Source organism: Equus quagga, chromosome 12 (genome assembly GCF_021613505.1).
Source record: "Equus quagga isolate Etosha38 chromosome 12, UCLA_HA_Equagga_1.0, whole genome shotgun sequence".
NCBI lineage: Eukaryota > Metazoa > Chordata > Mammalia > Perissodactyla > Equidae > Equus > Equus quagga.
In genome coordinates this window covers 67,604,771-67,630,957 of record NC_060278.1, presented here as the reverse complement: position 1 = coordinate 67,630,957, position 26,187 = coordinate 67,604,771, and the positions used below count along the sequence as shown (strand labels likewise).

The 26,187-nt window shown below is 46.4% G+C and overlaps 1 protein-coding gene and 1 long non-coding RNA gene across 27 annotated transcripts in view; one reads left to right on the top strand and one right to left on the bottom strand.

Moving 5' to 3' along the window:
- Positions 1-26,187, top strand: part of RIN2 (Ras and Rab interactor 2) — a 217,286-nt gene that overhangs the window by 132,267 nt on the left and 58,832 nt on the right. For 12 of the 26 annotated variants that reach the window (XM_046679278.1, XM_046679277.1, XM_046679283.1 and 9 more), the window contains 2 exons: positions 18,035-18,142; positions 22,960-23,060. In XM_046679278.1, the coding sequence (XP_046535234.1) occupies positions 18,035-18,142; positions 22,960-23,060 (209 nt within the window). Of the gene's footprint in view, positions 1-9,185; positions 9,313-18,034; positions 18,143-21,844; positions 21,866-22,959; positions 23,061-23,295; positions 23,465-26,187 lie in introns of those variants that run through there. The other 14 variants (XM_046679289.1, XM_046679290.1, XM_046679295.1 and 11 more) reach the window with 4 other exon arrangements.
- On the bottom strand, positions 25,075-25,700 carry LOC124248795 (uncharacterized). Its single transcript, XR_006891148.1, has 2 exons — positions 25,451-25,700; positions 25,075-25,257 (listed from the first exon to the last, which is right to left on the bottom strand). It is a non-coding gene; the product is annotated as an uncharacterized LOC124248795 (long non-coding RNA).

The following is a 26,187-nucleotide window of genomic DNA, read 5'->3' as shown; positions in this document are numbered from 1 at the left end:
ATTTTATCTGGCAACCCTGAAGGAGGATTTGAGTGTTATCAGGACGTGAGGGCAGTTCAGTGATTGGGTAGCTTAATAATTTTTATCTAGAAGGCAGGAGGAGTAGAGGGGTCCAGAGGCGTCACTGGTTAAGAAGCAGCCGATGCTCAGTGTGTGTCGGGAGAGGGGGCTGTTTAGTCGTTTTTGTGGTTTGCGTCCTGTGTTCTGTCTTTTTTCAGACCTGGTCCTTGGTAGCCTCATGGAATTGGCGTGTTTACGTTTTGTCTGCATTATTTATGTTGGAGTGGGAGCATGCCAGAAGCCTTGCTCACTTTCTCATTGACTTCCAGGTTCTGGGCTTGTTTCAGAGTCTCCCGAGATGCTGATGTCTCTAAGACGCAGGTTACTCGGGGTTCTGGTCCAGGATAGGCAGTTAGTTCTGTCTAGACCTCTGGTTCTCTACTTTTGGTTGTTACAACATGGGTGGAGGTACGACTGGCTGGCTTCCTACGATGCATAGGCAGTTCCCCCATAACAAAGAATTATCTGGCCCCAAATTTCCATTGTGCTGAAATTGAGAGATCCTGGTCTGCAGTGTAAATTAGGAAATAACCCATTTCTGAGGTCTCTCTAACTATCTCTGGGGCAGGTTTTCAGAAGTAAAGGAAATGAAAGCAAGGAAACTGTGTGCATGTCTTTAACACCTACTGTTCTGAATTTGTATTCCCTGGTACTAGCTCATACCTGGCCCTTAATAGTAGGTGTTCAATAAATATGCTGAATGAATGAAAAATGTGTAATACATCTTTGTGTGTATTGTATAGGTATTGTTCATTTTTTCAGCTTGTATTGACTCAGCGTCTGTAAGCCTGGCCAGTCCTGGGCCCTGAGTGTGGGGTGATGGTGGAAGCAGATTACAATTAGAGAAACCCCAGCTTGAAGGATGGCAGAGAGGCACAGGGCTGCCATGGACAATTGGGGAAGCTTCCTGAGGAGGTGGCATTTCAGCTGAACTCTGCAGGAGAGAAAGAGACAAGGAGAAGAGCATTCCCAGGCAAGGGAGAGGCTCTTGCAAAAGCCAGAGCAGTGCCTGAAACTCAGAAAGAAGAACAGGTGGGGAGTGCCGAGGATGATAGAGCTGGGGGATGGGCAGGAAGTGAGGGAAGGCGGGGCTTGGCACCTGCCTGGGTGTGGAGTCGGGCTTCCGTTCTTAGTGCCATTGGAAGCTGTGAAGGGTTTTGAGGAGGGAGTGACATGATCCAGCATAAGTGCAACCCTCAGAAAACTCACTTGGCGTTAGCACCCTGTCACCGCGAATCCGTCAACCAAGAAAACCAAAGTGCGTTTCACATCTTCCCTGGAGTCCCTCAGAGGACACACAGCTGGCCTCCGTGCGGGCAGAACTTGCAGTCAGCCTGCTGGTGTCTCCCTGCACTTTGCCGTGTGCCCAGCAGCTCTGTCCAAAAACGTCCCCTCTCCACTCTCTCAAAACTCCTCCCTGCAGCTCCAGATCATCTGCAGTTCACTCCGCCTCGCCCCCACCTTCTCGTCTTTATTGTGCACATTGTCTTGCCTGTCTGGACTCCTGAGCTTTCTTCTCTGCTCCACAGTCAGAATCTGCACAGCTGACGCTGTGCAGAGCTGACGCCCCACTTGGGAGGCAGAGAGGGAGGAAGGCTGCAAACTCTGGTTGTGTATTTGTTGTTCAGTTCTGCCTCGTACTTTCTGAAGTTGCTCTCCTACCTGCAACATGTGGAGTGGACTCGGGGCAGCAGCCGAGGGAAGGAGGCAGTCGCCTAGGACAAAGTCAGCAACTGCCATCAGCACCCCTAGTCCGGGGCGCCTGCTTTTGTAATTGGGACACGGCCACGCCTGCTCATTTATGTATTGTCTACGGCTGCTTCTGCCCCGCGGCTGCAGAGCTGCGTTGCTACAGAGACTATTGCGCGCAAAGCCTAAAATATTTACTCTCTGGCCCTCTGCAGAAAAAGTTTGCTGACTGCTGACTTGGGAGATAATTGCATTTTGTCACTGAATTCTCAAGGGCGATCTTGAGTATGGGTAGCAACGTCTCCAGTTTACAAATGAACAAACACGTGCCAGGGCCAGTAAGAAAGAGGTCTCTGAGGGCAGGGCCCATTCTCCTTCCTCAGCCACACTACCTGCCTCATACAGGTTGTCAGAAATAGCTAGAATGAATACACCAGAGGTCTCAACCTCAGATGCCTACGGGGCCAGGTGGATAATGTAAACCAGTAAAGCCAACTCAGGTGAAAGTTGATAAATGGCAACTGACATTTGGCTTCGGTATTGGGGAACAACAGGAAATGGTGGGGACTGTAGCAAAACTGAAGAGCAGATGTCCCATCTAAAGACACATCACCGCGACAGCCCAGTGTTTGTAATTTTCAAGAAGCCAGCCCTGCTGATTGACCTGGTGGTTAAGATTCGGCTCTCTCACCACCACAGCTCAGGTGTCTTTCTGGTTAGGGTACCACACCACTCATCTGTCGGTTGTCATACTGTGGTGGCTGCATGATACTGTGATGCCGAAAGCTACTGGTATTCCAAATACCAGCAGGGTCACCCATGGTGGACAGGTTTCAGTGGAGCTTCCAGACTGAGACGGACTAGCAAGAAGGACCTAGCCACCCACTTCCAGTAAATTCGCTGTGAAAACCCTATGAATGGCAGTGGCTCGTTGTCTGATATGGTGCCAGAAGGATGGCGCAAAAAGACCGGGCAGCCTTCTGCTCTGCTATATACTAGGAGTCAGAATCAACTCAATGGCACTAATAACAAAGAAACCTTTTAATTTCTAAATTTGAATTGGGTTTTTATGTAAATCTCCTAAGTTTTGCATGAAATATCCTTTATGTTTAAACATTGAAATTATTTTAGCCATAAAAAGCAGGACAAGCCCGTGTGAGGCAAGGTGGTCAAAACATAGCTACATGTGTCCAGAGGCCACCAGGGACCTCTGATATACGACATACATGTTGGACTGACTGTCAGACTTCCTTGGGCAGGGTGCGTCCCTAACGAGGTGAGAGGCAGCTCCAGATACGGCAGCTGGGAGTTGTCCTGGGCCCTCACCAGGAAATCTTCCGTGCCAGCAGTTAGTCTTGGCTTCCGGTCAAGCTTTCTGCTGGACACCGAGATAAGCTCCACTTATCATCAGAGAGAAGGAAGCATCCAGGAGCCAAAGAGGCCACAGAGATGCCGGGAGGCTGAGCTCAGAGAGGAGGGTGGGTGAGTTCTGGGAGAGCTCCAGGGTCTGAGGTAAAGCTGGTAAGTTCATCCTGGGGACAGCTAACAGTGGCTTTCCAGGGATGCACACAGCAACCTTTCAAATGTAAAAGCCCAATATTCCTTTTACTGCATCAAAGAGAGGGGCACCCTGCCTGGGGAGACATTGGTGCAAGTCTGAGAACCCAGCTGCCATCCCTGTTGCAGCCATCACCAGCTACTTGACATGGAAAACTCCCAGAGCCTCAGTTTCCTCCTCTGCAAAATGGGATCATTAAAAGTCCCTGACCTGTCGTACCAAGACGATGTGAAGATTAGTGACACGATGGATGGTACTTGCTGCAGAGAAAGCCTCTCGTTAAGTGGTAGCTACTGCTGGCTGAAGCTGGCTAACACAGAGTATTTCTGTACCTTTCCTGTGATGTGTGACGTGGACTTCCTGAGACTTCCCCCAAGTCAGGACCGCTTCCATCCGCTCTCCACCCATCACATCCATAGCGCTGTCGCTTCAAGACCTGACAAGACTTATCCAACAAGCAGTATGTTATGTTCTGTACGTGAGAACTTGAGACCGATTTTGGACATCAAAAGGAGGGGGAAAAATAACCCTCTGGTAACTAGAATAACCCAGCATGCAAGTGAATGAGTGTTGAGAACAATTCCTGTAACCCAAAGACATTACTTATGACTGAGGCTTCAAATTTAAAAGTTTAAAGCTTTTCAAGATCAAACCGGAGAGGCAGAAATTACTTTCGGGTGGAAGAAGTCAGTGCCCCGTGTTCCCTTCCATTCAGAGAGATTTGTGGTCATTTGTTGAAAACCTACTATTTGAAGGAGCTGGACTTAGGGCATGAGTGATGGGAAAAATACACACAGGAAGCACTATGCCTGCTCTCAAGTTTTGCTAGTAATTTCCTGAGGAACAGAAAACAAATAGGCCTGTCCCAGAGCAGCCCGCTTTATAATCTGCCCCTGGACCCCCCCTCACTTTCTCACCCCTGCCACTCACCCACAGTCTTTTCCTGCCTACCCCCAAGACCACATTAAATGCCTTTAGAGTTTCCCAAATACTGAAAAATTTTGACTCATCACCATTTATACGTAATTAAAAATAAAAATTTTTATTTTCCTAAGTGACACAAAAGTTAACTATTTGATGAAATTAAAACTTGTCTCCTTTCTGGAAATGTTTGACAGCCAGGTACTGGGTGAGGCCATCAGGGATGAGCATTTTGGTGCGTGGTGTGCTCCTGTGTATTGGCAACCCAGCACTGCTCAGCAGCCCCCACCACTGGCGTGGGCTGATGTGGCTTAAGCTCTAATGTGCATGGATGCGCCAGGCACCTTCCTTACACCAGTTCCCTTCAGTCCCCCCACCAAGTTCTCATCGCCATTTTACAGATGAGGAAATGAGGCTCAGGGAGATTATAGTCTCCGCTGACAGGTCCCACAGCCAGCAGGAGCCTGAGGTGGGCTGCCTGGTGGCCACTGAGCATTGGCTCCCCCCGGGGCACTAATCAGGAGCCTTAGTGAAGGGACTCGGCTGAGTGTGGTCTGCATGCACAGGGGCTGCAGCATGGCCAGGCCTGGGAGCCCAGCAGCCTTGTGCCGCAGGAAGTGCGGCCCCCTCACCCGCGCTTCCTCTGGCTTGTGCTCCAGGGGCACATCGATGCAGATTTTGAGGACAAGGAACAGAGTGGCAGAACTTTTCCAAAGGAGAGATTTCCCACAATAAGAATGTACAAAGTGAGCTTTGGAGATGTGTTGGGAGAAATTAGGGAACTTGTTCCCTGGTTTTCATCCTTGAGTACATTGTTTGAACTTTTTCCCCCTCAGGGGAGAGGGATGGTGGTTTTTATGGATTTCATTGCAAATTTACAGAAGAGTTGCAAGAATAGCCAAAGAGATTCCTTGTGTTATATCCTTCCATGTATGTATGTACTATATGATTTCATATATATGTACTATATAATTTCAAATTTCCTTAAAACTTGCAAGAATAGTATAAGGGACTCCTAGATAATCATTACCCTGGTTCCAGATTCACCAGTTGTTTACATTTTGCACCATTTGCCCGATCGCTCTTTCTACACACACACACAAACAATTGTATATGTAAATAGCCCATAAATATATAAATGTCTCTCTATAGTTTCATATGTAATATCTTTTCTGAACCATTTGAGGATACAGTGGAGACATCACGCCCATTTAAATCCTTCAGTGTGTATATCCTAGGAACAGGGACATTCTCGTACATAATTAGAGTAAAAGATCAAAACCAAGACCTTCAACGTTGATACAACACTCTCTAGCCCTCAGTTGTCTTCCACATTTGGTAATTGTCCCAGTTAAGTCCTTACACTTTCTTTTTCCCTCATCCTGGATTCAACCCAGGCTCAGTCATGCATTTAGATGTCATGATTCTTTAGTCTCCAAATGGCACTGTTTTATTCATTTTATTTTATTCCGTGTTTAACTTTTTGCTGAAGTGTAACATACATACAGAATGTGCTCACATCAGTTTCCAGCTTGATGAGTTTCACAAAATCAGCATAGCTAGTCCTGGTTCTAAATGGTGCCTGTGTAAGCTGTCAAAAACATCAATCCCTTGGTTATCACAATAGACGATTCTTAGGACATGAGCCCAGCGCATGGGGACCAGGCAACATGAGGTGACTGTGGTTTTGATCAAAGGAGCTGTGGGAAGCCCTTTTAATTCGGCTTTAACTTCCCTGCCCTGCAGATTCCTGTGGCCCCTTGCACCATTTCAGTCTCCCCTCAATGTGTTTTGATGATTAAATTAAGCTGAACGTTAAAAGCAGATTGTAAAACTCCAGCTTTAACTCCAGCAGTCTTGCTCAGCCACCCATCAACTGGACCCAGACAAAAGTCATGTGGCCCTAGACAAGTTTCTCATCTGAACCGAGATGCTGCCAGCCCAAAACAGAGCAGGAGCTGCCAGGCATTGCTCATAGACACAAAAGGAAGATGTGTGGGGTTCCACCCAGCTCTCTAGCTCTAGACCTGACCTCAGGTCTCCCACTCCAGGTCAGTGCTCATATTGTTAGGCCAGGTCTTCCCTCCTGGGGCGTCTCAGCGTTGTCACCCGATTCCAGGTGGCTTGTCAGCATTAGAAAGGTTCCTGGCATCCTTTGCTGGGGTGGTCATTCCTGATCATCTTGTGTGTGAACAGCAGGCCCTTCTTCTCCATCCTGAGTGTTCGATATCATCAGGAAACAGAGGACAAACAGAGGAGGCTGCATCTTGTTCTCGGCATCAAGAGGCCCCATCTGAGCGGGCCGGCCCAGGGCTGGCCCTCAGCCCCTACGGACAGGGTCAGCGAAAGCGCTGCTGAGAGCTTCCTCCTTTTCACGTTTCGGGCCCTTTTGGGCTTTGCTTCCGATGACCTTACCTTTTTAGGGGAGTCTGGGGCTGGGACATTGTAGATTATTTCCTCAAAAGATGGTCTCCCCAGCGTTTATCTCTAAAAAAACAAAACAAAACACAAAACTCTGATACCCTGTTTTCTGACTTTTACGGATTCTGGTTTTATTTTTTTAATTGTGGTAAAACGGAAATAACATGAAATTTACCAGTTTAAACACTGTGGCATTAAGTACCTTCACACTGTTGTGCAGCCGCCACCACCATCCATTTCCAGAACTTTTTCATCATCCGAAACAAAGTCTGTAGTCATTAAACCATAACTTCCCGTTCTCCTCTTCCCCTCGCCCCTGGCAACCACCATTCTACTTTCTGTTTCTGTGAGTTTGACTAATTCCAGGTGCCTCATATAAATGGAATCATGCACTATTTGTCTTTTTGTGCCTGGATCATTCCATTTAGCATAATGTCCACAAGGTTCATCCATAGTGTAGCATCTCTCAGAATTTCCTTCCTCTTTAAGGCAGAATAATATTTTGCTCTGTGTAGATTTTAGGTTTTGTTTATCCAGTCATCTGTTGATGGACATTTGGGTTGCTTCCCCCTTTTAGCTATTGTGAGTAATGCTGCTATGAACGTGGGTTGGATTCTGTTTTTAAAGACTGTGTTCTCAGTTCTCTTGCCCTGAATCAGACTAGGAAAACTTCTCTGATTCGGGGCACATTGCCCACAAGGCACGTGTCATGTGTATTGGTGGGTGTGTGCTGGGACTGAAGTTAAACCTGAGTGTCCCCCCCCCCAACCCCCAATGTTTGCTGGCTGAGAAAGGCAAATGGCTTTAATAACTGCCATCTATTCAGTGATCAGAAGGGCTTTCCTGAGCTATTAAGTGAGTTAGATCAAGCAAATTAAAGTTGTCAGTGGTACTACCATCTGTGACCACTCACCAGACACATGTTTCTTATTATTTTTCTCTGTCTTGCTTTCCCAGTCACATTGTAAGCCTTTCTTGGCATAGGGCCGATGTCCATACCTCTTTTCACGTCCATTAATCCCAGTACCCTAAAAGTAGCTGGTCTCCAGTAAATGTGAGTTGACAAGGACTTGCATTCCAAGTCTGCCATCTACCCATGCTATGCGTTGACATCTCTGGTCTCCTAATGCAGTATGTACTTTCCCGCCGTCAAAAGAACTTTTCTTTGGGAATTTGCACTGAACAGTTGCTGCTGTCATGTGTGCAGCTGGGCAGCTGAATTAAATTAGTGAGTTGAAGTATTAAGAAAACAACTGCAAGAGTTGATGCAGCCAGTATATATTTGGCACCTGCTATGCGACCAGCTGGACAAGATGCTGGATATACCTACATCTAAAGCATTGGTCTTGTTCTTCGGGTCTTGTCCTCTAGTCCTCAGACCTCATTATTGTTCTTAATGCTAAAAAGAGGGTTGCAAACCTCTTCATCAAAGTTATTTTGTCTGTGTGGAGGAGAGATGAGGCCAAGCTAGCAATGGGACACTGGGCCCAATTCTGGTCACATAACCTAAACCAAAGCAGTGTTGCAAGAATAGTCCGAGGCACCCCTGTATACCTACCCATTACCTGGGAACACTAGGAGGGAGAAAGTCTCTGAGGGTGGTGAAGGCACCTGGCTGCTTATGGTGGAGGAGATAGCCTGAGAAGTCTCGCTCTGAATTTACTGTGAAAAGAAAAACATTGCCAGGTTCCCCAGCAGCAGATTCAGAGACAGGATGTGAATGCCGGTGGTCTCTTCTCTTCGGAAGGTGATCACAGGAAGCTCAGGTAGGGGAGTAGGGAAGTGAGACAGAGAAGGGAAGGTAGCCGCTGGGGCTCAGTCTTGCTGGGGACCTCTGGGAGGAGAGTGTCAGGGACTATCAGAGTTGTCCCTGCAAGGGGGCCAGAATGCTGGGTATTTATGCATCAAGTCCCATCCTGCTCTGAGCTCAGCCAGCAGGAGCATCCGCGAACCTTGGGCAGAGACTGCCAGGTGTTTGCAGTAGGAAGCCGTCACTGCGTAAGGGAGCAGTGACCTCCAAGGGTTACGGTCAGGCCACTACCAGTACCTGCTACACGTATCCTCTCTGAAATGTCGAGCCTTGGTGCCTCAGCTGAGTTCTGCATCAAAGCCTTGGTTCCTGATGAGGAACCAACTCTTTGCATTTTAGTAAGTTTCAGAACCTGGGTGATTCATCCCCTCAGCACTACTAATCATCTTCATAAGACTGAGAATGACCAGACTGTGCATTTTCTTAAAATCCAAATTCCCTTCTCAGAATCCCTCTGCCTTCTTCCTTCCCTAAACTAAACATATGTGCTCAGAGGACGTTGTCATACTCAATTTACAGAAAAAAAATTCTTAATGGTCTGTTTCAAAATTTTCATTTTAATGTTGCAAGTTGTAGGTTCCTACCTCTTCTCCAAGTCCTTTCCCTTTGAATCTCCCCATTCATTTCTGTTTGTTTGTTGTTTTTAATTAAAACTGAAATTCCAAATGCAGCAGTTACTATCCCCAGGGGCCGTGTCAGCATCCCCTAAGTCAGCATTTCTTTAAGGGTTTCTGCAGAACGTTGCTCCCTGGAACGGTCATCAACGGAGAGTCCTGAGGGCAGAAGGTCTTCGGAATCCTGCACACCCCAGTCTCTGCCTGGAGACCCACACGGCACGGCAGCATCTTCAAAGGTTCTGAGGGGTCCACAGTGACCTTGTTTAATCGAATGTTTAAGTCATTGGATGTTTCCAATGTTATTAGGGCAGTAACCCTTTTTTGAAGTCATGCTTTTCACATCCTGTACTGCTAGTGTTGGGTGCAAAACATTTGAGGAAATACTACTTTAACACATACCCCAGCTCTCTCAGCGCATTTGAAATTAGTAGGCGTTTGGAGTGGGTTGAGCAGAAGCAGTGGGACACAGAAAAACTATAGCTGGGAGTTTACTCTATTTTTATAACTAGAAGAAAAGAGAAAACTTCCTTATATGTAACTATTTCAGATTCCTTATTGAAATCATCCCCTGGCATGGAATTCAATAGCTCGGCCATGGGAATTGGCAGAACATCTTATTTCCTTTGTTTTATCAAGGCCTGCACCAACCAAGTGATATATTGCTGGCACTTCCATTTGGCAAATTTAAGCAGTTATTTACAGAGTGTTGTATTGCCAAACCCAGGGGCTCTGAAGAAAACATGTCTAACTGCTATGCTGTGAACTCCAGTTTCTATATGAATTCCACTTACTGAATTATTCTTTTACTTCTATTTTTCCCAAAATAAAAATAATTGGGCTTTTTTGGTGAGGAAGATTGGCTCTCAGCTAACATCTGTTGCCAATCTTCGTTTTTTTTTTCTCACCAAAGCCCCAGTACACAGTTGTATATTCTGGTTGTAGATCCTTCTAGTTATTCTATGAGGGATGCCACCTCAGCATGGCTTGACAAGCGGTGCTAGGTCCATGCCCAGGGTCCAAACTGGCAAACCCCAGGCCGTGGAAGTGGAGCACAGGAACTTAACCACCAGGCCACCAGGCCAGCCCCAGTTATTTTTTCTATGAAAAAAATATGCTTATTGCAGAAGAATAAAAAAATGTAAGAAAGAAAGAGAATATCACCTACATTGTACCACCTCTAATTGTCTCACTTGGAAATGAGCCCTGTGAGTGTCTTGATGCTGATGCATCCAGAATTTTGCTCTGTCTGTAATTCTATTACATTACATAAATCCATATATAAATGTATTATATAAATTGGCTCAGAGAATAGATACTGTTTTGCAACTTTTTCCCACTTAACATCACTATATTGATATATTGACATATATTGTACATATCAATAAATACATAACTGAGTCACCATTTTAGTGGCTGCATAGTATTCCAGTCCATTGTTATACCACACCTTAATGAGCCCACTGTCATTAGACATTTAGTCCTTTTTCCATTGTTGATTATTATAAATGAAGCTGCCAAGAACATTCTTTTATATATATATACATATATATATATATATATATATATGTATATATATATATGATTATTTCTTTGGGTCAATTCCTAGAATTAGAAATGCTCGATTTAATAGTTTCATACTTAAATTATTGATATGTACATTCAGTTGACTTCCAGAAAGGGTGAGTCAGTATTTCTCCTCCAATGCTTGTAGAAAGTCCAGTGAAGACAGCTGTTCAGTAGGAAGCTGGAGGTGGTAAAAGGGAAGTGAATGTGACTACAACATTCACGCCACCACATTCCGGAAAGGCAAGGAAGGACAGCTGGCAATCACCAAGAGTTCAAGCCAAAAGAGGCGTTAGGAATTCATTGATCTATTTAACGTTTGAGGAACCTGAAGTCCAGAGAGGGTAAGCACCTCCCCTCCACACACACATACACAAGGCCAAGGACCCACAGTCGTCAAGTCTCTTAGAATGGACAGCCCTAATCTTCAGGGATAATTTTCAAGAAATGAAAAACATAATTCTCATGCAAATACATAGTGAGTGTCAAAGATTGATTTAGCTCGTTAAGGAGAAAATCAACAGGATGTTAGAGCTGATTACAGATGGCAGAGACTAGTAAATAAATAGTGGACGAAGGAATCCAGTTTTGAACGAGCTTTAATGTCTGCTGGTAGCTGGCTTTGTGTGTCTAACTGTGCAAGGTTAGATACAAGGTTGATATTGTGGATATTCAACAATTTTTTGACCTTCCAACACTGCAATTTCATATAGTTCAACCTAATATAAAACTGGCTAAAGACGTACAGGGCAATAAAACCAAAACTCATGGGGTTATCTTTTCTACCAAACAAATATCATTTGCAATCTATCAATCTTCCAGAATGTGTACATCTGACTTTACAGAATCTGGGCCTTAAGAAAAAAAAAAAGAGTCAAACAAAATGACATCCCAGGTGATCCTTAGATAGGCTTGTTAGTGCCCAACCATGACTTTGAAAGGGAACTTTTTTTGCTTCAAGCTTTGCATAGTTTTCTCAACTGTAGGAGCAACATTTTATGGCTGAAGCGATCTGTGGGTGGACAAGGTTGATCTTAGTGGTGAACCTACCCATGCTGCATTGGGCAGCGTTTCCTCTGAAGTTTCCTCTGGGTTTCCTCTGAAGGCTTGAAGGCTGAAGGGCACCACATTCAGGTTTTAGCTCTCATTTCCCATGCAAATGGGCTCCTGGCTTCCAGTTTCCCAGGGACTTGGGACAGAGGTGCCTGCTCCCTGTGCAGGAACCTGCTTTTGCCAGGTTTCCAGCGGCTGTCGTGGTGGAACACCTCCCGAGAGGAGTCTGTCTTCCTGTCTCATCTGCAGAGAGCTCCAGGTGCAGCCCAGGAGGCTGGATGCCGGCTGGTCATCTCGGCAGCCCCGATTTTGTAAATTCCGGGCTGCTCGTCCCCACATAAGCATGTTTGTCACAAACAAGACAGCGAAACCAGCCCCTAACAATTGACCAGCACAACCTCAGGCCTCTTCAACTTAAGCTCCACGAAGACGTAGATGAGCAGATTTCAATTCTAAGATGGACTGATTTTTGAAATTTATCGTCTCTGAAATCATTTGTATCCTATAGTCAATGATGTGTTACAATTGTAAGTGGCAGCTCGTCTTTTTCCCTCGATGTCATATAAAATATGTGTCTTAGAATTGATAGCATCTTAAATTTGATGGAGCATATTGTGTTTTTTTCTTCCCTATTGTAGACCCAGAGCCTGATGCTTAATAAGTACTCTATAAACATTTCTTAAAAATATAAAGAAAAAATGCACGCTCAAACTTAAACCACAAATGCTAAAACCAACCAGGGCTGTAGAAAACACCAGTGCCAACTCTTAGAAAGAACTTCATTCTTCATGGTGCTTCTCTCATTTGGCTTCTTACTTAAAACTCAAAAGCCATAGCAGTGATATGGTGACATCTATGACTCTGAGGTCATTGAAGACTCTAACAGAATACTGGCCCCAGACAAGTGGCAAAGTAGATCAGGACCTCAGCAGAATGATTGTTTCAAGATATACCACACAAGCTGCTTCCATATTTCTTATATTGAACTACAGACACTATATGTATCTTTAAAAATTGTTTTTATTTTTTGCCAAAGAGATGCTAAATTGAAACTTATATCAGAGTGTTGGCTCTGCAAGGTCATTTCAAATATAGTTTAAAAAAAAAAAAGGAAAAACAAGTCTGGGCTGGGCCTCCAGAAGTCGCACTGACTCGGCAGCACCTGTGTCAGCATGATCCTCCCAGCCCCTCCCAGCTTGCCCATATTTGGTGTCAAATGTCTGGCCAGGTAGGACCAAGCTGAGTCTCTTACATATTGGTAGAAGTGTTTTACAGTTTAGTCACTGGGGGACTGTGTTTAAAGCCAACGGCTTCGACTCAGTAAGAACGTAACCGGGATCAGAGGAGAGCTGCTGCATTCTGGATGTGCAACCAACCATGTTGCTGTGTTTGGTGGTGAATAATTTAAAAATCTTGAGCAGTACCTTGTTAGTGGGCTCACAATGTCAGCTGCTTCCCCTTCATGCCCAGCTGAGGTTCCAATGGACTAGGTGGAGCTCTACCCGCTCCATGTCCTGATTTACCCCCGGTCTAGAAGGAAATGAACAGGGAAGTTACAAAGAAGAAGGCGGAAGAGGGAAGAGCGCGCGTTCATTCAAGGACTCATGTATGCCAGGGACTGTCCTGAGCTCAGAGGATACAGCGGTGAGCAAAAAGACAGCGTTGCTGCTCAGTGGGTTTTACACCCAGGTTGGGGCCGTTTGGGAGAGCCTCTGGCTCCAGGAATAACCCACAGGCAGAGCCATCAACCTCAAATGGTGAAAGAGGGGGCTGAGCGGAAGGTTAGGGGGCATCTTGGATCAGCTTCCTCAGAAATAGTCCCAGAGCTAAAGATTTTCATGAAAGTGGCTTATCAGGAAGTGCTCCCAAGAGAAATCCATAGTGGAGTGGGGCAGAGAAGAAGGTCAGACACGGCTCCATCTTACTGGGAGCTTGGGGACAGTGTAGCTCTCACCTCAGAGTGGTGTCAAGCACAGGTGGGGGAGCCAGAGTATTTATACCTCAGAGTCACTGGTGGAGAACTGACTCTCAGGGTCCTTCTAGGTCTCTGTGCGCCAGACAAAGCAGGTGCCAGCTGTCCGAAAGCCATCCTCTGACAAGGGACTCAGGGCTGGCTGTGAGGGGCCAGGTTCCCTTCTCCTGACTACTCGCAGGAGGCATTAGGGGTCCCCTCCAGTGGAAGCACTAGTCTCAAGGGAGGTCATCAAACGCAGCCTGATTTTTGCCGGATTGTCAGATTTGCGGAAGGGCCAAGAGGCTAAAAGCTCTAGATTCTTGGTCTCTCAGTGAGATTCCCCAGGAGGTACCAACAGCACACAAGGGGCATCAGGTCCTGAATTTCCTGGGGCTCCCCTAATTTCAAATACTTCTCTCTGTTGTAGGTACATCCATGCTTGTCAGGCCCCTAACAAGCCGTGTGGAACTGAAGTGGCTTTGGGGACATAGCATGTGGAGGTCTCCCTAATGGGCATTGCACAAGGACCCGTGTCCCCCAACAGATACAAATAGCCAACACATCCTGCTACCTTCATCCCACTCCACACGTAGAGCACCCTGTAAACCAGGCCTCTCATTTTTCTGTCATCTGTGGGTGGTGTAAGTTGCCCAGCCTTCTCCCCTCCAGCAAATACATCTGCTGCAGACTTTACCTGCATCACCTCAGTGAACTCTTAAACAGCCCTGAGAAGCCCGCCTCAGCATAGCCTCAGTTCACGGACAAGGACATTTAAGGGGTCAAATTATTTACTCAAGGACATGCTGCTTGAAGCAGCACAGCCAGAGGAATTCCAAGCCAGGCATTTAGCCAAAATTCTGCTTTTAAATATTAAATTATTCACTTGCGTTTGTTTCCTCTAAATACTGCTATTTACTACTTTGAACTAAAAACAGAAAGTTACTCAGGTTGAACCATTCATTCCCTGAACTCAGAGGATGGGTGGGGGTGGGCTGGTTATTACCTTTTACTCTATGGAAGTGTGTTGGAGGCGTGTGGTATTTTTTTGAAGATGGTGAATGTTGTTTTGGTAAACAGGAGGGTTCTGATTGTGATTAAGAGGACGTTTTGAATCAGCAGGGCTGAGGTGGACATTTGCATAAATACTGTTGAGCTCATTTGCTGGCCTCTGGAATGAGAGATCAAGGACAGAGTTCTACCTCAAGCCTCATGGGGCACCGCCAGCCTTGGGGCACATTTGAAAAAGGCAGCCCTCTGGGCACACTCCTTGGCCTGCAGAAGGGACCTGGGGGCAGATACAGCGTCCCAGAGTCTAGGAGCTTGGGGAACCTGGTTCTGGCCATATTATAGTCATTCCTCACCTCCTCGTCCTGACTTCACGCCCCACTCAAAATTAAATTCCAGATGAATGAAAGTCCTACAAACAAATAAATACATTCTTTGTAAATAAGCAAAACTGTATATGTCTTAGCAAAAAATAGAGGAGACTATTACTTCAAGATAAGGAATGTCTTCCTAGACAAAGGTCAGTAAACAAGAGTCATAATGAACTTTTGATTCTATCAACATTAAAAGCCTAAGGAAATTTTAAATTTCTCTCATATAGAAAAGCAGTATGAAAGAAAATCTTTTAAATATTTGAGACAATGGATTCATGTCCATAACTTATGCAGCTTAAGAAAAATCAAGAAACCCTAAAATGAGCCACAGATAACTGAACAGGCAATCCTTCAGAGAAAGAAATACAAGTAGACAACAAAAATATAATCTGAGCAAAGCTCAGGAAGACAGTAAGAAGCCACTGTACTCATCAGATTGGCCAAAGCTTAAAAGTTTGGAAATAGCAAACGCTGGCCAGTGAGATGGATGCTTTCTAAGACGGTGGAGGCAGAGGAGATGGACTCAGTCCCCTGGAGGGCAACGTGGCACCAGCTCATAACCTCCCCACGCACGGAGGCCTGCGTTTTCCCTCGGCTTTCACACGGTACGCAAGGCTGTGCATCGCAGTACTGCTTGTGACCTCAAAACATTGGAAACAACCTAAGCGTCTATCAAAATAGAATGGATATGTGGTACATCGCCATGTGGTATATCCTTATGGTGGAAACCATTCCCACGTAAAATGAATGAACTAGGGCTTCATGTGTCAGTGTGGGTAAAGCCCACAGCATTTCACTGGGTGAAGTAAGCAAGCTACAGGACAGTCTGCCAGTATGATTCCATCAGGTGGAAAAAGCGATGACATTCAAGAATGGTACATGCAAAACTGATGATAGTGGTTACCTCTGAGTAGGTGGGATTCTGAGTGATGGGCAAAAAGAGATTAGCTTTAACTACAATAATATATGTTTTTCACTGGGAATGTATTCATGTATTATGTTTCTAATTGTAATTAAATTTCAAAAATATAAATGCAACCACACTTGGGAGATGTAACACACACAGTTTAAAAACAAAACAAAAGGGCAAGGCTCTGAGCTGCTTCAGCATCCTTCCCAAACACTCCTCTACAAATGAAGGGAAGAAGTCTTCATTACTTTTTTGTTTCCATGGTGACAATTCCTGGGAGCAAAATCATTTGAAAGTTTATAAGCAGCCCATTATTTTCCAGACTACTTTAGAAAAACTCCAACATGAATGTGCCCATCAGACCATAATGCTTCTCCAGCTCAGCGGAAGCAGACAGGAGGAGGAATTGTTTGGGTCATGTGGTTTTTCATGACCTGGAGATAGGTCTAATCCCACAGAGTGGATGGGATTGTAAAGGACCATCACACCCCAGGGCCAAGTTGCTGTACTTGGAGAATAGAAATTCCACAGCTGGGCGCCAAGCACCTGACATTTCCCACACCCTAGGTTTCAAGTCTTCATCGTATCAGCAACTCATCCCTTTTCAAACCGCTGATAACGTTCCTGAGTTAGACTTGGAATTCGAGGAGCACTGTATCAGAACTTGCTCTATATGCACTTTCTTGTTTTATTTTTACTTGACCTTCAAGAGAATTTTTCTCCCTTTATCTAACCTTAAAAAGAGAAAACAAGATTTGGAGTCACTCTTGTTTTCCTCACTCCAGCCTCCTGTGCAAGCAGGGATTGCATACAATGACTTCTGTCCTCAGCTGGGGAAAATTGGTGTCCAAGATTGGGGACCTCTGGGCAGACAGGCAGCAGGAAGATTGGACTCTACAAACACTGGTCTTTGTAGCTCCAGGTCTGCTGCTGGTGATAACATGGTCTCCTTGCAGTCTGGAAGGTGTATGAATCTGTTTTAAGTGTCTTTTAGCTTTATTGGCTCTCCGCTTCACAGCAACAATCACCGTTAATAGAAAGAGAGAATTTAAATAGGAAGAGAATTCGGGGACACGCAAGTGCCTGTTGCCAAGTGTTTTAATCCCATTGTCCTTTTTAATCTTCCAACACCCTTCTCCCCATAGCATCGTCTTAGCTGCAGGGGTCCAAGGGTGAGTGTGCCATGATGGATTCAGGACTCAGCCAACAGGGGACTGAGACAGGATTTGACGGCAGGTCTTCCAAGCCCGAAGCTGATGTGCTCACCTCTACTGCGTGCTGCCAAACTACCAGCTAGTCCTGCGAGCTAGCCTGCCTCTGATCCGTACAAGGCTGCTGCTCGAAATGAGGCCCCTCAGATGAGGCTCCCGCCTCCAGGGAAATTACCCAGAATGATTACATAATGGTACAGATCTTTGCAGACTCCTGCCCCAGACTGGAGTGTGGCAGGCCCAGCCGTGTCCAGGTCTAGCCTGGGGTATGACCTCAAATGGCGGGAAAGAACCTGGGGCTTCCAAATTCTCTAGTCCTTGGCTGGGTGCCAGTTGGCATAGAAATCACCCAGGTGAACACTTTGTTATGCATGAATACTGCCAGGTTAGGGACCCTAGGGCTTTGGGTTTCTTTCTTTTCTTTTCTTCTTCTTCCTCTTTTTTTTTTTTTGGTGAGGAAGATTGGCCCTGAGCGAACAGCTGTTGCCAATCTTCCTCCTTTTTTTGCTTGAGGAAGATTGGCCTGAGCTAACATCTGTGCCAATCTTCCTCTATTTTACGTGGGATGCCACCACAGTGCAGCTTGATGAGTAGTGCTAAGTCTGAGCCTGAATCCAAACCTGCGAACCCTGGGCCTCTGAAGCAGAGTGTGTGAACTTAACTGCTACACCACCAGGCCAGCCCCAAGGCACTGGGTTTCTGAGTACAATGAAGGAGACCCAGGGACCCAACCCCTGGCCTGCCTTCCTCTCCTCTGTTGTTGTGGTCCCCAGGCACCCCTGCTCTGGCCTCTTCCCACTATGGCGGCCACAGCAGTTCCTGTCCTGCCAGCAGCCCGCTCTCTCCCTGCTTCGGAAGGCAAGCATACCTCCCCTCTGTTTCCCTCAGGGGATAAACACAGGCAACGCCCAGGCTTTACCAGAACTGGCTCTGCTCTGCCCTGTGCGTGCTGATGGCTGTCTCTCGGCTCGAGGCCTTAGTCACTGGAGTTTTCTGGTAAGAACACAGATGCTGTGTTTTTGGTATAAGAATCACTGTCTCACCAACTTAGTGTGCTGGAACCTGGCATCCCATCTCGCTGTGATCGCACTGAGTAGCAGCTGCTTGGCTCTGTCACCACCTTCCCGGGGGTCCACACACATGCTGGGCAGCCAAGGTATGGACAGCAATGCTTGCTTGCCAGCTTGTCAGATGCTTAAGCAGCCCCTTCCCGTCCTTGTAGGAATTCTGAAGAGGGACAGGGATGTGCTGAAGTGTTGGGTTGTGTAAGCGGATTTGGAGAAACTTCAGTTAGCACCAATTTTGATGAAGGACTTAAGTTGAAACTACTGTTGGCTTTAACATGGGAAAGCTTAGGTTAAAACTGGTCCCCTGGGAGGTGGTAAGTTATCTCTGTTTGCCCTCAAAGAATGAAATTTGGAAGAACGTAGGAGCATAAGGGATGAGACCAAACATCTACAAGAATTAAAAACAAACAAACACAAATGTGTCTGAGGACAATGTAGGAAACCCCTCACATCCAGTCAGTGACATCTGGGAAGACCTCAGAGCGGAGCAGACGTTTGGGGATGACTCTTGCTGGCGGAGGGGCCTGGTGGGTATATAAACAGACCATTCGGAGAGGCTCTGGAACACTGACCTTTGGTCCACTTGTCGGGTAAATCCCTCTGTGCTGTCAGTTGGATGAGTTTGGGAAGGATGGAGTGTGGGGAGAGAAAGAAGGGGCTGAAAAATCCCTCCTCCAGCAGCGAAGGGTGTCATAGCTGTCCAGCTAGGTGCAGCCTCTGTCTTCATCCACCTTTGTGTCCTGGGGTCACTGCACCTCCCTTCTGCATTATGGATGAGTGGGCTTATCGGTAGTTTGCCATCTGAATGCTGCTGAGTAGGACCCACACTTTGTAGTTTCTTAGTGTTTGGCTGGGAACAGAAAAGGAGGCTAGGGTGGAACATGGAGGTCTGGAAATGCACCCAAAGGTGTCAGCACAAGCAGGTCTGGAGGAAGCAGCTGGCCGGAGAGCATCAGCTGCCTCTCCTAGAGAAGGTCATTTGGGATTTTTATCTTCAGATGAATATGGTGGCCATGAGGTGACTGCGGGTGGAGAGGGTGGATGTGTCTGGTGACCCATTTTCCTGCTGAGGATGGGAATCTTTTCTCCTGGGTTTGCCTGAGGCTGTCTCTGTTCCTCCGTCAGACAGGGCTCTCTGCTCCCTTGTGGGCTGCGTGTGGCTCTTCCATCCAGGACCATAGCCATGGCCCAGATGGGAGGGGACACCAGCCCAGAGTGGCAGGGCTTCTCACAGACACTCAGCCTCCCCCGGCTCACCCCACTTGCTCCCACCTTCTCAGTCCCTCCATCTCCTTCCGTTTTCATACGCATCCACCCTTTTTCTTATTTTCCTAACAATTTTGATATTATGAAGTATTTTAAACAGACAGAAAATCACACGTGACACTAAAACACGCATCACTAGCTCTGTCAAATCTTATCATTTTGCTATTTCATTTCAAGAAATAAAATCTTGGGCCGGCCGGTGGTGCAGTGGTTAAGTTCGCACGTTCCGCTTCTCGGCGGCCTGGGGTTCCCCAGTTCAGATCCCGGGTGCAGACATGGCACCGCCTGGTAAGCCATGCTGTGGCAGGCATCCCACATGTAAAATAGAGGAAGATGGGCATGGATGTGAGCTCAGGGCCAGTTTTCCTCAGCAAAAAGAGGAGGATTGGCAGTAGTTAGCTCAGGGCTAATCTTCCTCACAAAACAAAAAAGAAAGAAGATCTCACAGGTGGTTGAGTCTCCTGACCTGTGAACACCTCTGTCCATTTCTCCTCTAGAGGTAGCCACTGTCCTTGATTAGGACTGTAACCCTCCTATTGCATATTGGAGTGGTCTTCATATCTATGTGTGTATCTACCAGCACTAAATAGTACAATTGTGCATGGTTTTAAACTTCATATACTGAATGTAACCCTTTTCAACTTTTCTTCCTTTTTTTTTTCCTTTTATGAAAGCTTTTTGACCTTTTGTGTTTGTATGTGTGTTGATGCATATAACTCTGACTCGTTAATTTTAACTGCTGTGTAATATTCCGTTCTTAGCCATTCTCCAATTGATAGACATTTACGTGCTTATAATTTGGTTTTCTTCCAAATAGTGGTGCAGCAAATATTCTTTTAAAGGTCTCCTTACACCCATGTGCAAGAGTTTCTCTAGAGTGCATATCTAGGACGTCTGTGTATCTTCAACTCTACAAGATATTGTGAATTGCTCTCTGCAGTGGCTCTATGAACAATACTCCTCCAGCATCATGTGGGGATTCCTGTTTTCCCACATCCTGGAATATTTGGCATTGTAGGAGTTTTTAATTTTTGCCGCTAGGACATATGTAAAAGGAGATCTCCTGATCATTTTCTCTTCCAAGGCCCCAGTGCTTCTAGAAGCTCTACCTACTACCCACACCCTAGTCACACACAAAGGGGAAGGATCAAGCATGCAGGACCTGGCTGGCCTCCCATCTGACCTCTGAGTATTGAGAGGTGCAGAGCTGTTTGTAGGCTAATAGCTATTTGCTATTTGCTTCTCTATCTACACTCGGCCCTTAGATAATCTCTGCCTGTCACAGGATTTGGGAATACTAACACATATGCCAGTGACCTCCAAATGTATAAATATCTCCATCTTCAATGTCAAAAGCCACTTCAATTTAATTGATGGCCAATAAGCGACTTAAATAAAACTTAACCTACCCAATGTCCAACTCAGTTTCGCCCTCAAGCCTAATCCTTTCCCATATCAATCAAGGGCACTGCCATCTGTCTGATTGCTCAAGCCCAGAACTTAGGGGGTGTCCCTTATTCCTCTCTTCCCACCACCCCCACATTCCATCCATCAACTTCTATCAATTTCTATGTCAAACTGGTTCTGGATTTCATCCCTTATTTATTTCTTTTCTTTTTTATTTTTTTGAGGAAAATTATCCCTGAGCTAACATCTATGCCCATAGTCCTCTATTTTTTCAATATATGTGGGATGCCTGCCATAGCATGGCTTGATTAGTGGTGCACAGGTTCGCGACCAGGATCTGAACCCGGGAACTGTGGGCCACCAAAGCAGAGCACACGAACTTAACCACTACGCCACAAGGAGGGCCCCTCCCCACTTTTTTCTAATTCCACTGCTACCACCTTGGTCCAAGCCGCCATCATCTCTTACCTGGATCCCTGCAGTTGCCTCCTAAGTGGTCTTGCTGCTCCTCCTCTTGCCCTTACAAACCATCTCTAATGAGGAGACAAAGTGATCTTTTTAGAAGATAAAACAAGTAAAATGTCGTTCCCCTGCTTAAAGCCCTCTGATGGTTCTTAGTTTAGAAACCTCAAATCCAAGGATACTGCCATCTAGAATGCTGATGAGCTCCGGTCCCTGACTGCCTCTCCTTCCATATGACTCCGCAGCCTCTGCGACTTTCTCCGTGTAGATGGGTCTTCCCTTGATTGTTTCATGACTCCCTTGTCATTCAGGGGCTCCATCACTTCCGCAAAGACCTGTCCTGGCCATCCCACCATGGTGAGAGTAGTCCCTACAGAATCACTCACTTCTCTTTTCATTCTAGAACTTCTCAGTGCTCTGTGCTGGGGTCTGTGCCCCACCAGAATACCATCTCTGTGAAGATTGTCAGCCTTACTCTATATTTGTGGTGCCTGGCATGAAGTGAGTGGCCAAAAAGTTTTGTAGAATTAATGAATGAATAGATGGGGTGAACATTTTAGAACAACCTATATGCTCAGATGAAGTTTCTCCCAGAGTCTGACTGGGATAAACGCTGCTTGACATGCTAGAAACATTTGTCTTTAGCTACGAGTGATTCTCAAAGTTTTTAGTCCCAGGATTCCTTTACACTATTAAAAATTATGGAGGACCCTAAAGAGCGTGTGTTCATGTGGATTCTATCTACAGACATTGGCTGTATCAGAAAATGAATGGATAAAATTTTTTAATGTTTATTAAAACAATAATCTAATACATATTGACATGACATTTATATGAGAAATAACTACTTCTAAAAAAAATTAGCGAGCAATGCCACACTTTGAGAACAGCTGCTCTGTGTACAGTGCCTGGTTAGCACCAGGAAAGATTCTGTTGAATGAGTGGATAGGTGGGCTCAAGCATTTAGACCAGCCTTCAGGGTCAGATGGAGCCTCTTCCCAGGTGTGAGTGGGGGATATGAGACCACACCAGCCTTCTGCAAGAAGACGGCACGTTTCCCCCTTCATTCCCCGTGGCTGCCCCGCCCGCCCAAGCACCCACTCCCGGCCCCACGCCGCCGGCTCTCTTCCCCTTTCCCTAAGTCTTTTCTCATCAAAAAAAAAAAAACACAGAAAATAAGTTGAGAAATAAGTACAATGCCATTGAAAATTGATTTGCAAGCTGTATATGTCTTTAAAATATGCTTATTTCTGTAACCACGATTGTATAAATGTTAATCCAGGGAATTCCTCTTGAGTTTTCCCTTGATGATATGAATGTTGAGGCCTGGTTTCACCAGGATTTGTTTATTTCTCTTTGTATTCATGTTGAGTAACCAAACTGGGTGTCATATTCTTTTTCTTAGGGCGATACCGAAACCTAAGTTCTTCCTCTTTCTATGAAGAAGCTGCTCCCTCTCTTATTTTTTCGTCTGGGGAGAGGAAATTCACGGAGCCAGGACTTAAAAAAAAAAAGGTGGTCCTCTCTGTGCTGTGGAAGGGACTGGAGTGTCCCGGCTCGGGGCACGCCTCTTCCACTTGCTGACGTCACACTATTTTTGTCTTTTAACAGCTCATTGACACGATAGCCTCGGAGATCGGAGAACTGAAACAGGAGATGGTGTGGACAGATGTCAGCCTGGAAAATGGCTTGGGACCCACCGAAGCCCACAGGTGACAGAGGCGATTAGGCGTCGCGTGCGAGATGGGGGCTGCGTGAACCCTGTTAGCTGCGAGGACTGCCATTCTGGTCACTCCTCAAGTTTGGGAACTGGGAGAGTGGTGGCCGCTCCAGATGAAGCTGTCTGTAGGAGGTGGGAGGGGCCCAGGAACCAGTTGTCTGCTTGTTTATTTTAATCACTTTGAAGGCACTTGAACTTTCCACCCTCTCAACTCCTCCTGGCACCAGAACCCGGACACCTAAATTTCTCTCTGCCATATCCACCTACTCACAATGATGGAAACAGTAACGCAGCAGGATCCTCCGTGTGCAAAATAGAATTCAGTGTAGCCCACGTGAGTCTCCAGAAGGTTTAAAGGGGAGCACTAAAGAGGATGGACTCATTTTGCGTTCTCAGGTCAGAAAAAAACCCCAGCACTTACTGTACCCATTAGGCTGAAAGTGATTGAGTGTATTGGAAATTGGATGTGGTTGAAATGATTAAGAAAGGGGAGGCCATGTGGTACACTGGTGAAGTCTGGCCCGTTGTGCCCATACTGCAGGGGATCTGAGTAGGGCTGTGTCTGAAGAATGGTGGTGCAGAGGTCGGGGTGGGTGGCAGGTTGGAGGAGACGGCCACGACCTGCTCCAGCGCTTGAATGCTGTAATGCATTGCTAGCAAAGACAGCAGAATATGCTCACTACAAAATGACTTGGACGCTTGGAGCCTTGGAGGCCAGATTCACGATCAGCTTCCCCTTTCCCCAGGAAACGGGGTTAAGGTTGCCTGATGCCATGAGAGGGTGAGCTTGGTGGAGTGGTTTTTGCCTGCAAGTCGTGAGACGAGACAGGCAGGAGGAGTGGGCGGGCGGCGGCCCTGGCTGTGCAGGCAGGTTTCAAACCAGCCCAACCAGTCCCGCCACAGACGGGAGAGTGTGCAAACCCGGGAGGCATTTTGCAGTGGAAGGAGGTGCTTTAACTCCCGTGTCTGTCCTGGAGGAATTGTATTTCCCCTTAGCTGTGGGAACTCTGTGCGCGTTGCAACTCCTTTCCTTCTCCACAAAATGACGGGAGTAGACCAGATGGTCTCCTGGCTGCTCGCAACAGCACCCAGGCCTTCTATGAGTCCTCTAGACCTCAATGTGATGGCTTCCATTGGTGAATGTTTTCCCATGGACTCGGCAAGTGCACACAATGATTTTTCATTAGAGGCTTTCTGCCTCACATTCAAATTCTGAGGAAATTTAGCCAGGGGATTTCTCTTTACCCTTTTCATTATTGATCTAAAATTAAATTGAGAGTCTAAGTTGATGACCAGGTCCCTGAACCTCCTGACTCCCCTCTGAGGTAAATCTCCTGTATGACCCCATTCAGCTGACATGGGACCTGGATGACGTGGGAAAAAGCCGGACTAATGAGGCTGTGGCTTCTGTGCTGGGGTCTCTCACTGATTTTTTGGAAGCATGGAGTGCTGACTTTGCCTTTAATTCCTCCACTTTTGCCCAGTGGCTTCAGGAGGGCCAGATAACGGAGAGGCAGGGTAAAGGGGACTTTGTGTTGTTTCCACAATGAAGGCAGAGCAGCGCAGATGGGGAGTGAGAGCAGGAGCGGGGAGGCTAGCAGAGCCGCCTCAAGTGAAACCGCTGTGGTGAGAAGAAGCAGTCGGCCTCTGGGGACCTCGGCTGGACACATTCTGGTGGCTGCGCAGACGCATCGCAGTTGCCTTCCTCTGTGGCCTCAGCCACCCCAGCTGCCGTCACCGGGATGTGTCTGTGGCTCCTCAGTTTGTTAAACACTGGGTTAAGTGCCAGCCTGGTGCCCTAGGTTAGGAGTGCTGTGCCCCTACCTGCGCTGGCTTTTGGCTGCTCGCTCGTGGTTGATGTTGAGAAGAGCTTGAGATCTTTAACATTTTCTTGTGTCATGGACCCCTTCTCAGAATAGTATTTTAAATGCAGGAAATAAAATATGTAGGATGACATAGGGAAAACTATTATATTGAAATACAATGATCAGAATTTTAAACATGCATGATTTCATAGCACAGGTACTTTATTAACATGATAAGTAACAAGGTGTAGCTGTGGGTCTGGGAACTGCTGTCATCTGGAAGCTGAGACGAGCATAAACAGTACTACTACACCAACAAGGAAACATGTGGGGCTTCTCTTGGTGACAGTTTCAGCTGTTGAGAGAATGACTGAGATTTCTTGCCTGCATTCAAAATGGGAGGAAGTTAATTTCAAAACCAGGTTAGTGAAAGAAAACATGTCACTTTTTTCCATCCAGTTCTCAGTTCCTACCTCCCGTCCCATCAGTGTCGTCGGACACAGTCCCTCTACCCGCCCTTCCTGGACCACTGCTGGGCTTGGCATCAGGGACCCCATGCTGCTGGGTTTCCACTCACCTCGCCCGCTGCTGCTTTCCGGCTGGGTCCTCTCATCTCCCTGGCTCCTCACCCTGAGCACCCAGAGCTCAGGCCCGGAGCCTCCTCTCGTCACATCTCCCCTCCTCTCTCTCCCACAAGCCTTGAGCAAGATGCTTAAAAGTCTCTGTGCCTCAGTGTCCACACCAGTAACATGAGGATAATAAGAGAGCTTTACCTCAGAGTTGTTAGGAAGATAAAGTGAGCTAATCGTTGTAGAGGACTTAGCGCCATGTTGGCACGTGGTAAACACAATACAGTCATGCATCTTAACGATGGGGGTATGTTCTGAGAAATGCGTCATTGGGTCATTTTGTCGTTATGTGAACATCATAGAGTGTCCTTACACAAAACCAGATGGTATAGCCTACTACACAGTAGGCCTCTGAGGCTCAAATACTTTAGAATTGCCTAAGGCTGGGCATCTTTCATTCATTCACCAAATATTGTGTGTGCTATACGCCAGACACTACTGTAGGCACTGGAAAAACAGCCCTGAGCACAGACTAAACCCCTCCTCTCACGGAGCTCATATGGTCCTAATCTTATGGGACCACCATCGTATGTGCAGTTCCTCATTGACGGAAATGTTATGTGGCACACAACTGTATATTGTTTACTGAAAAAGATGTCTAGAGTAATTTCCTAGGTAATCCCATCCTGGTGGCTTTGATACCATCTATATATTGGTGATTCCCAACTTATATCCCTAGGCTGGA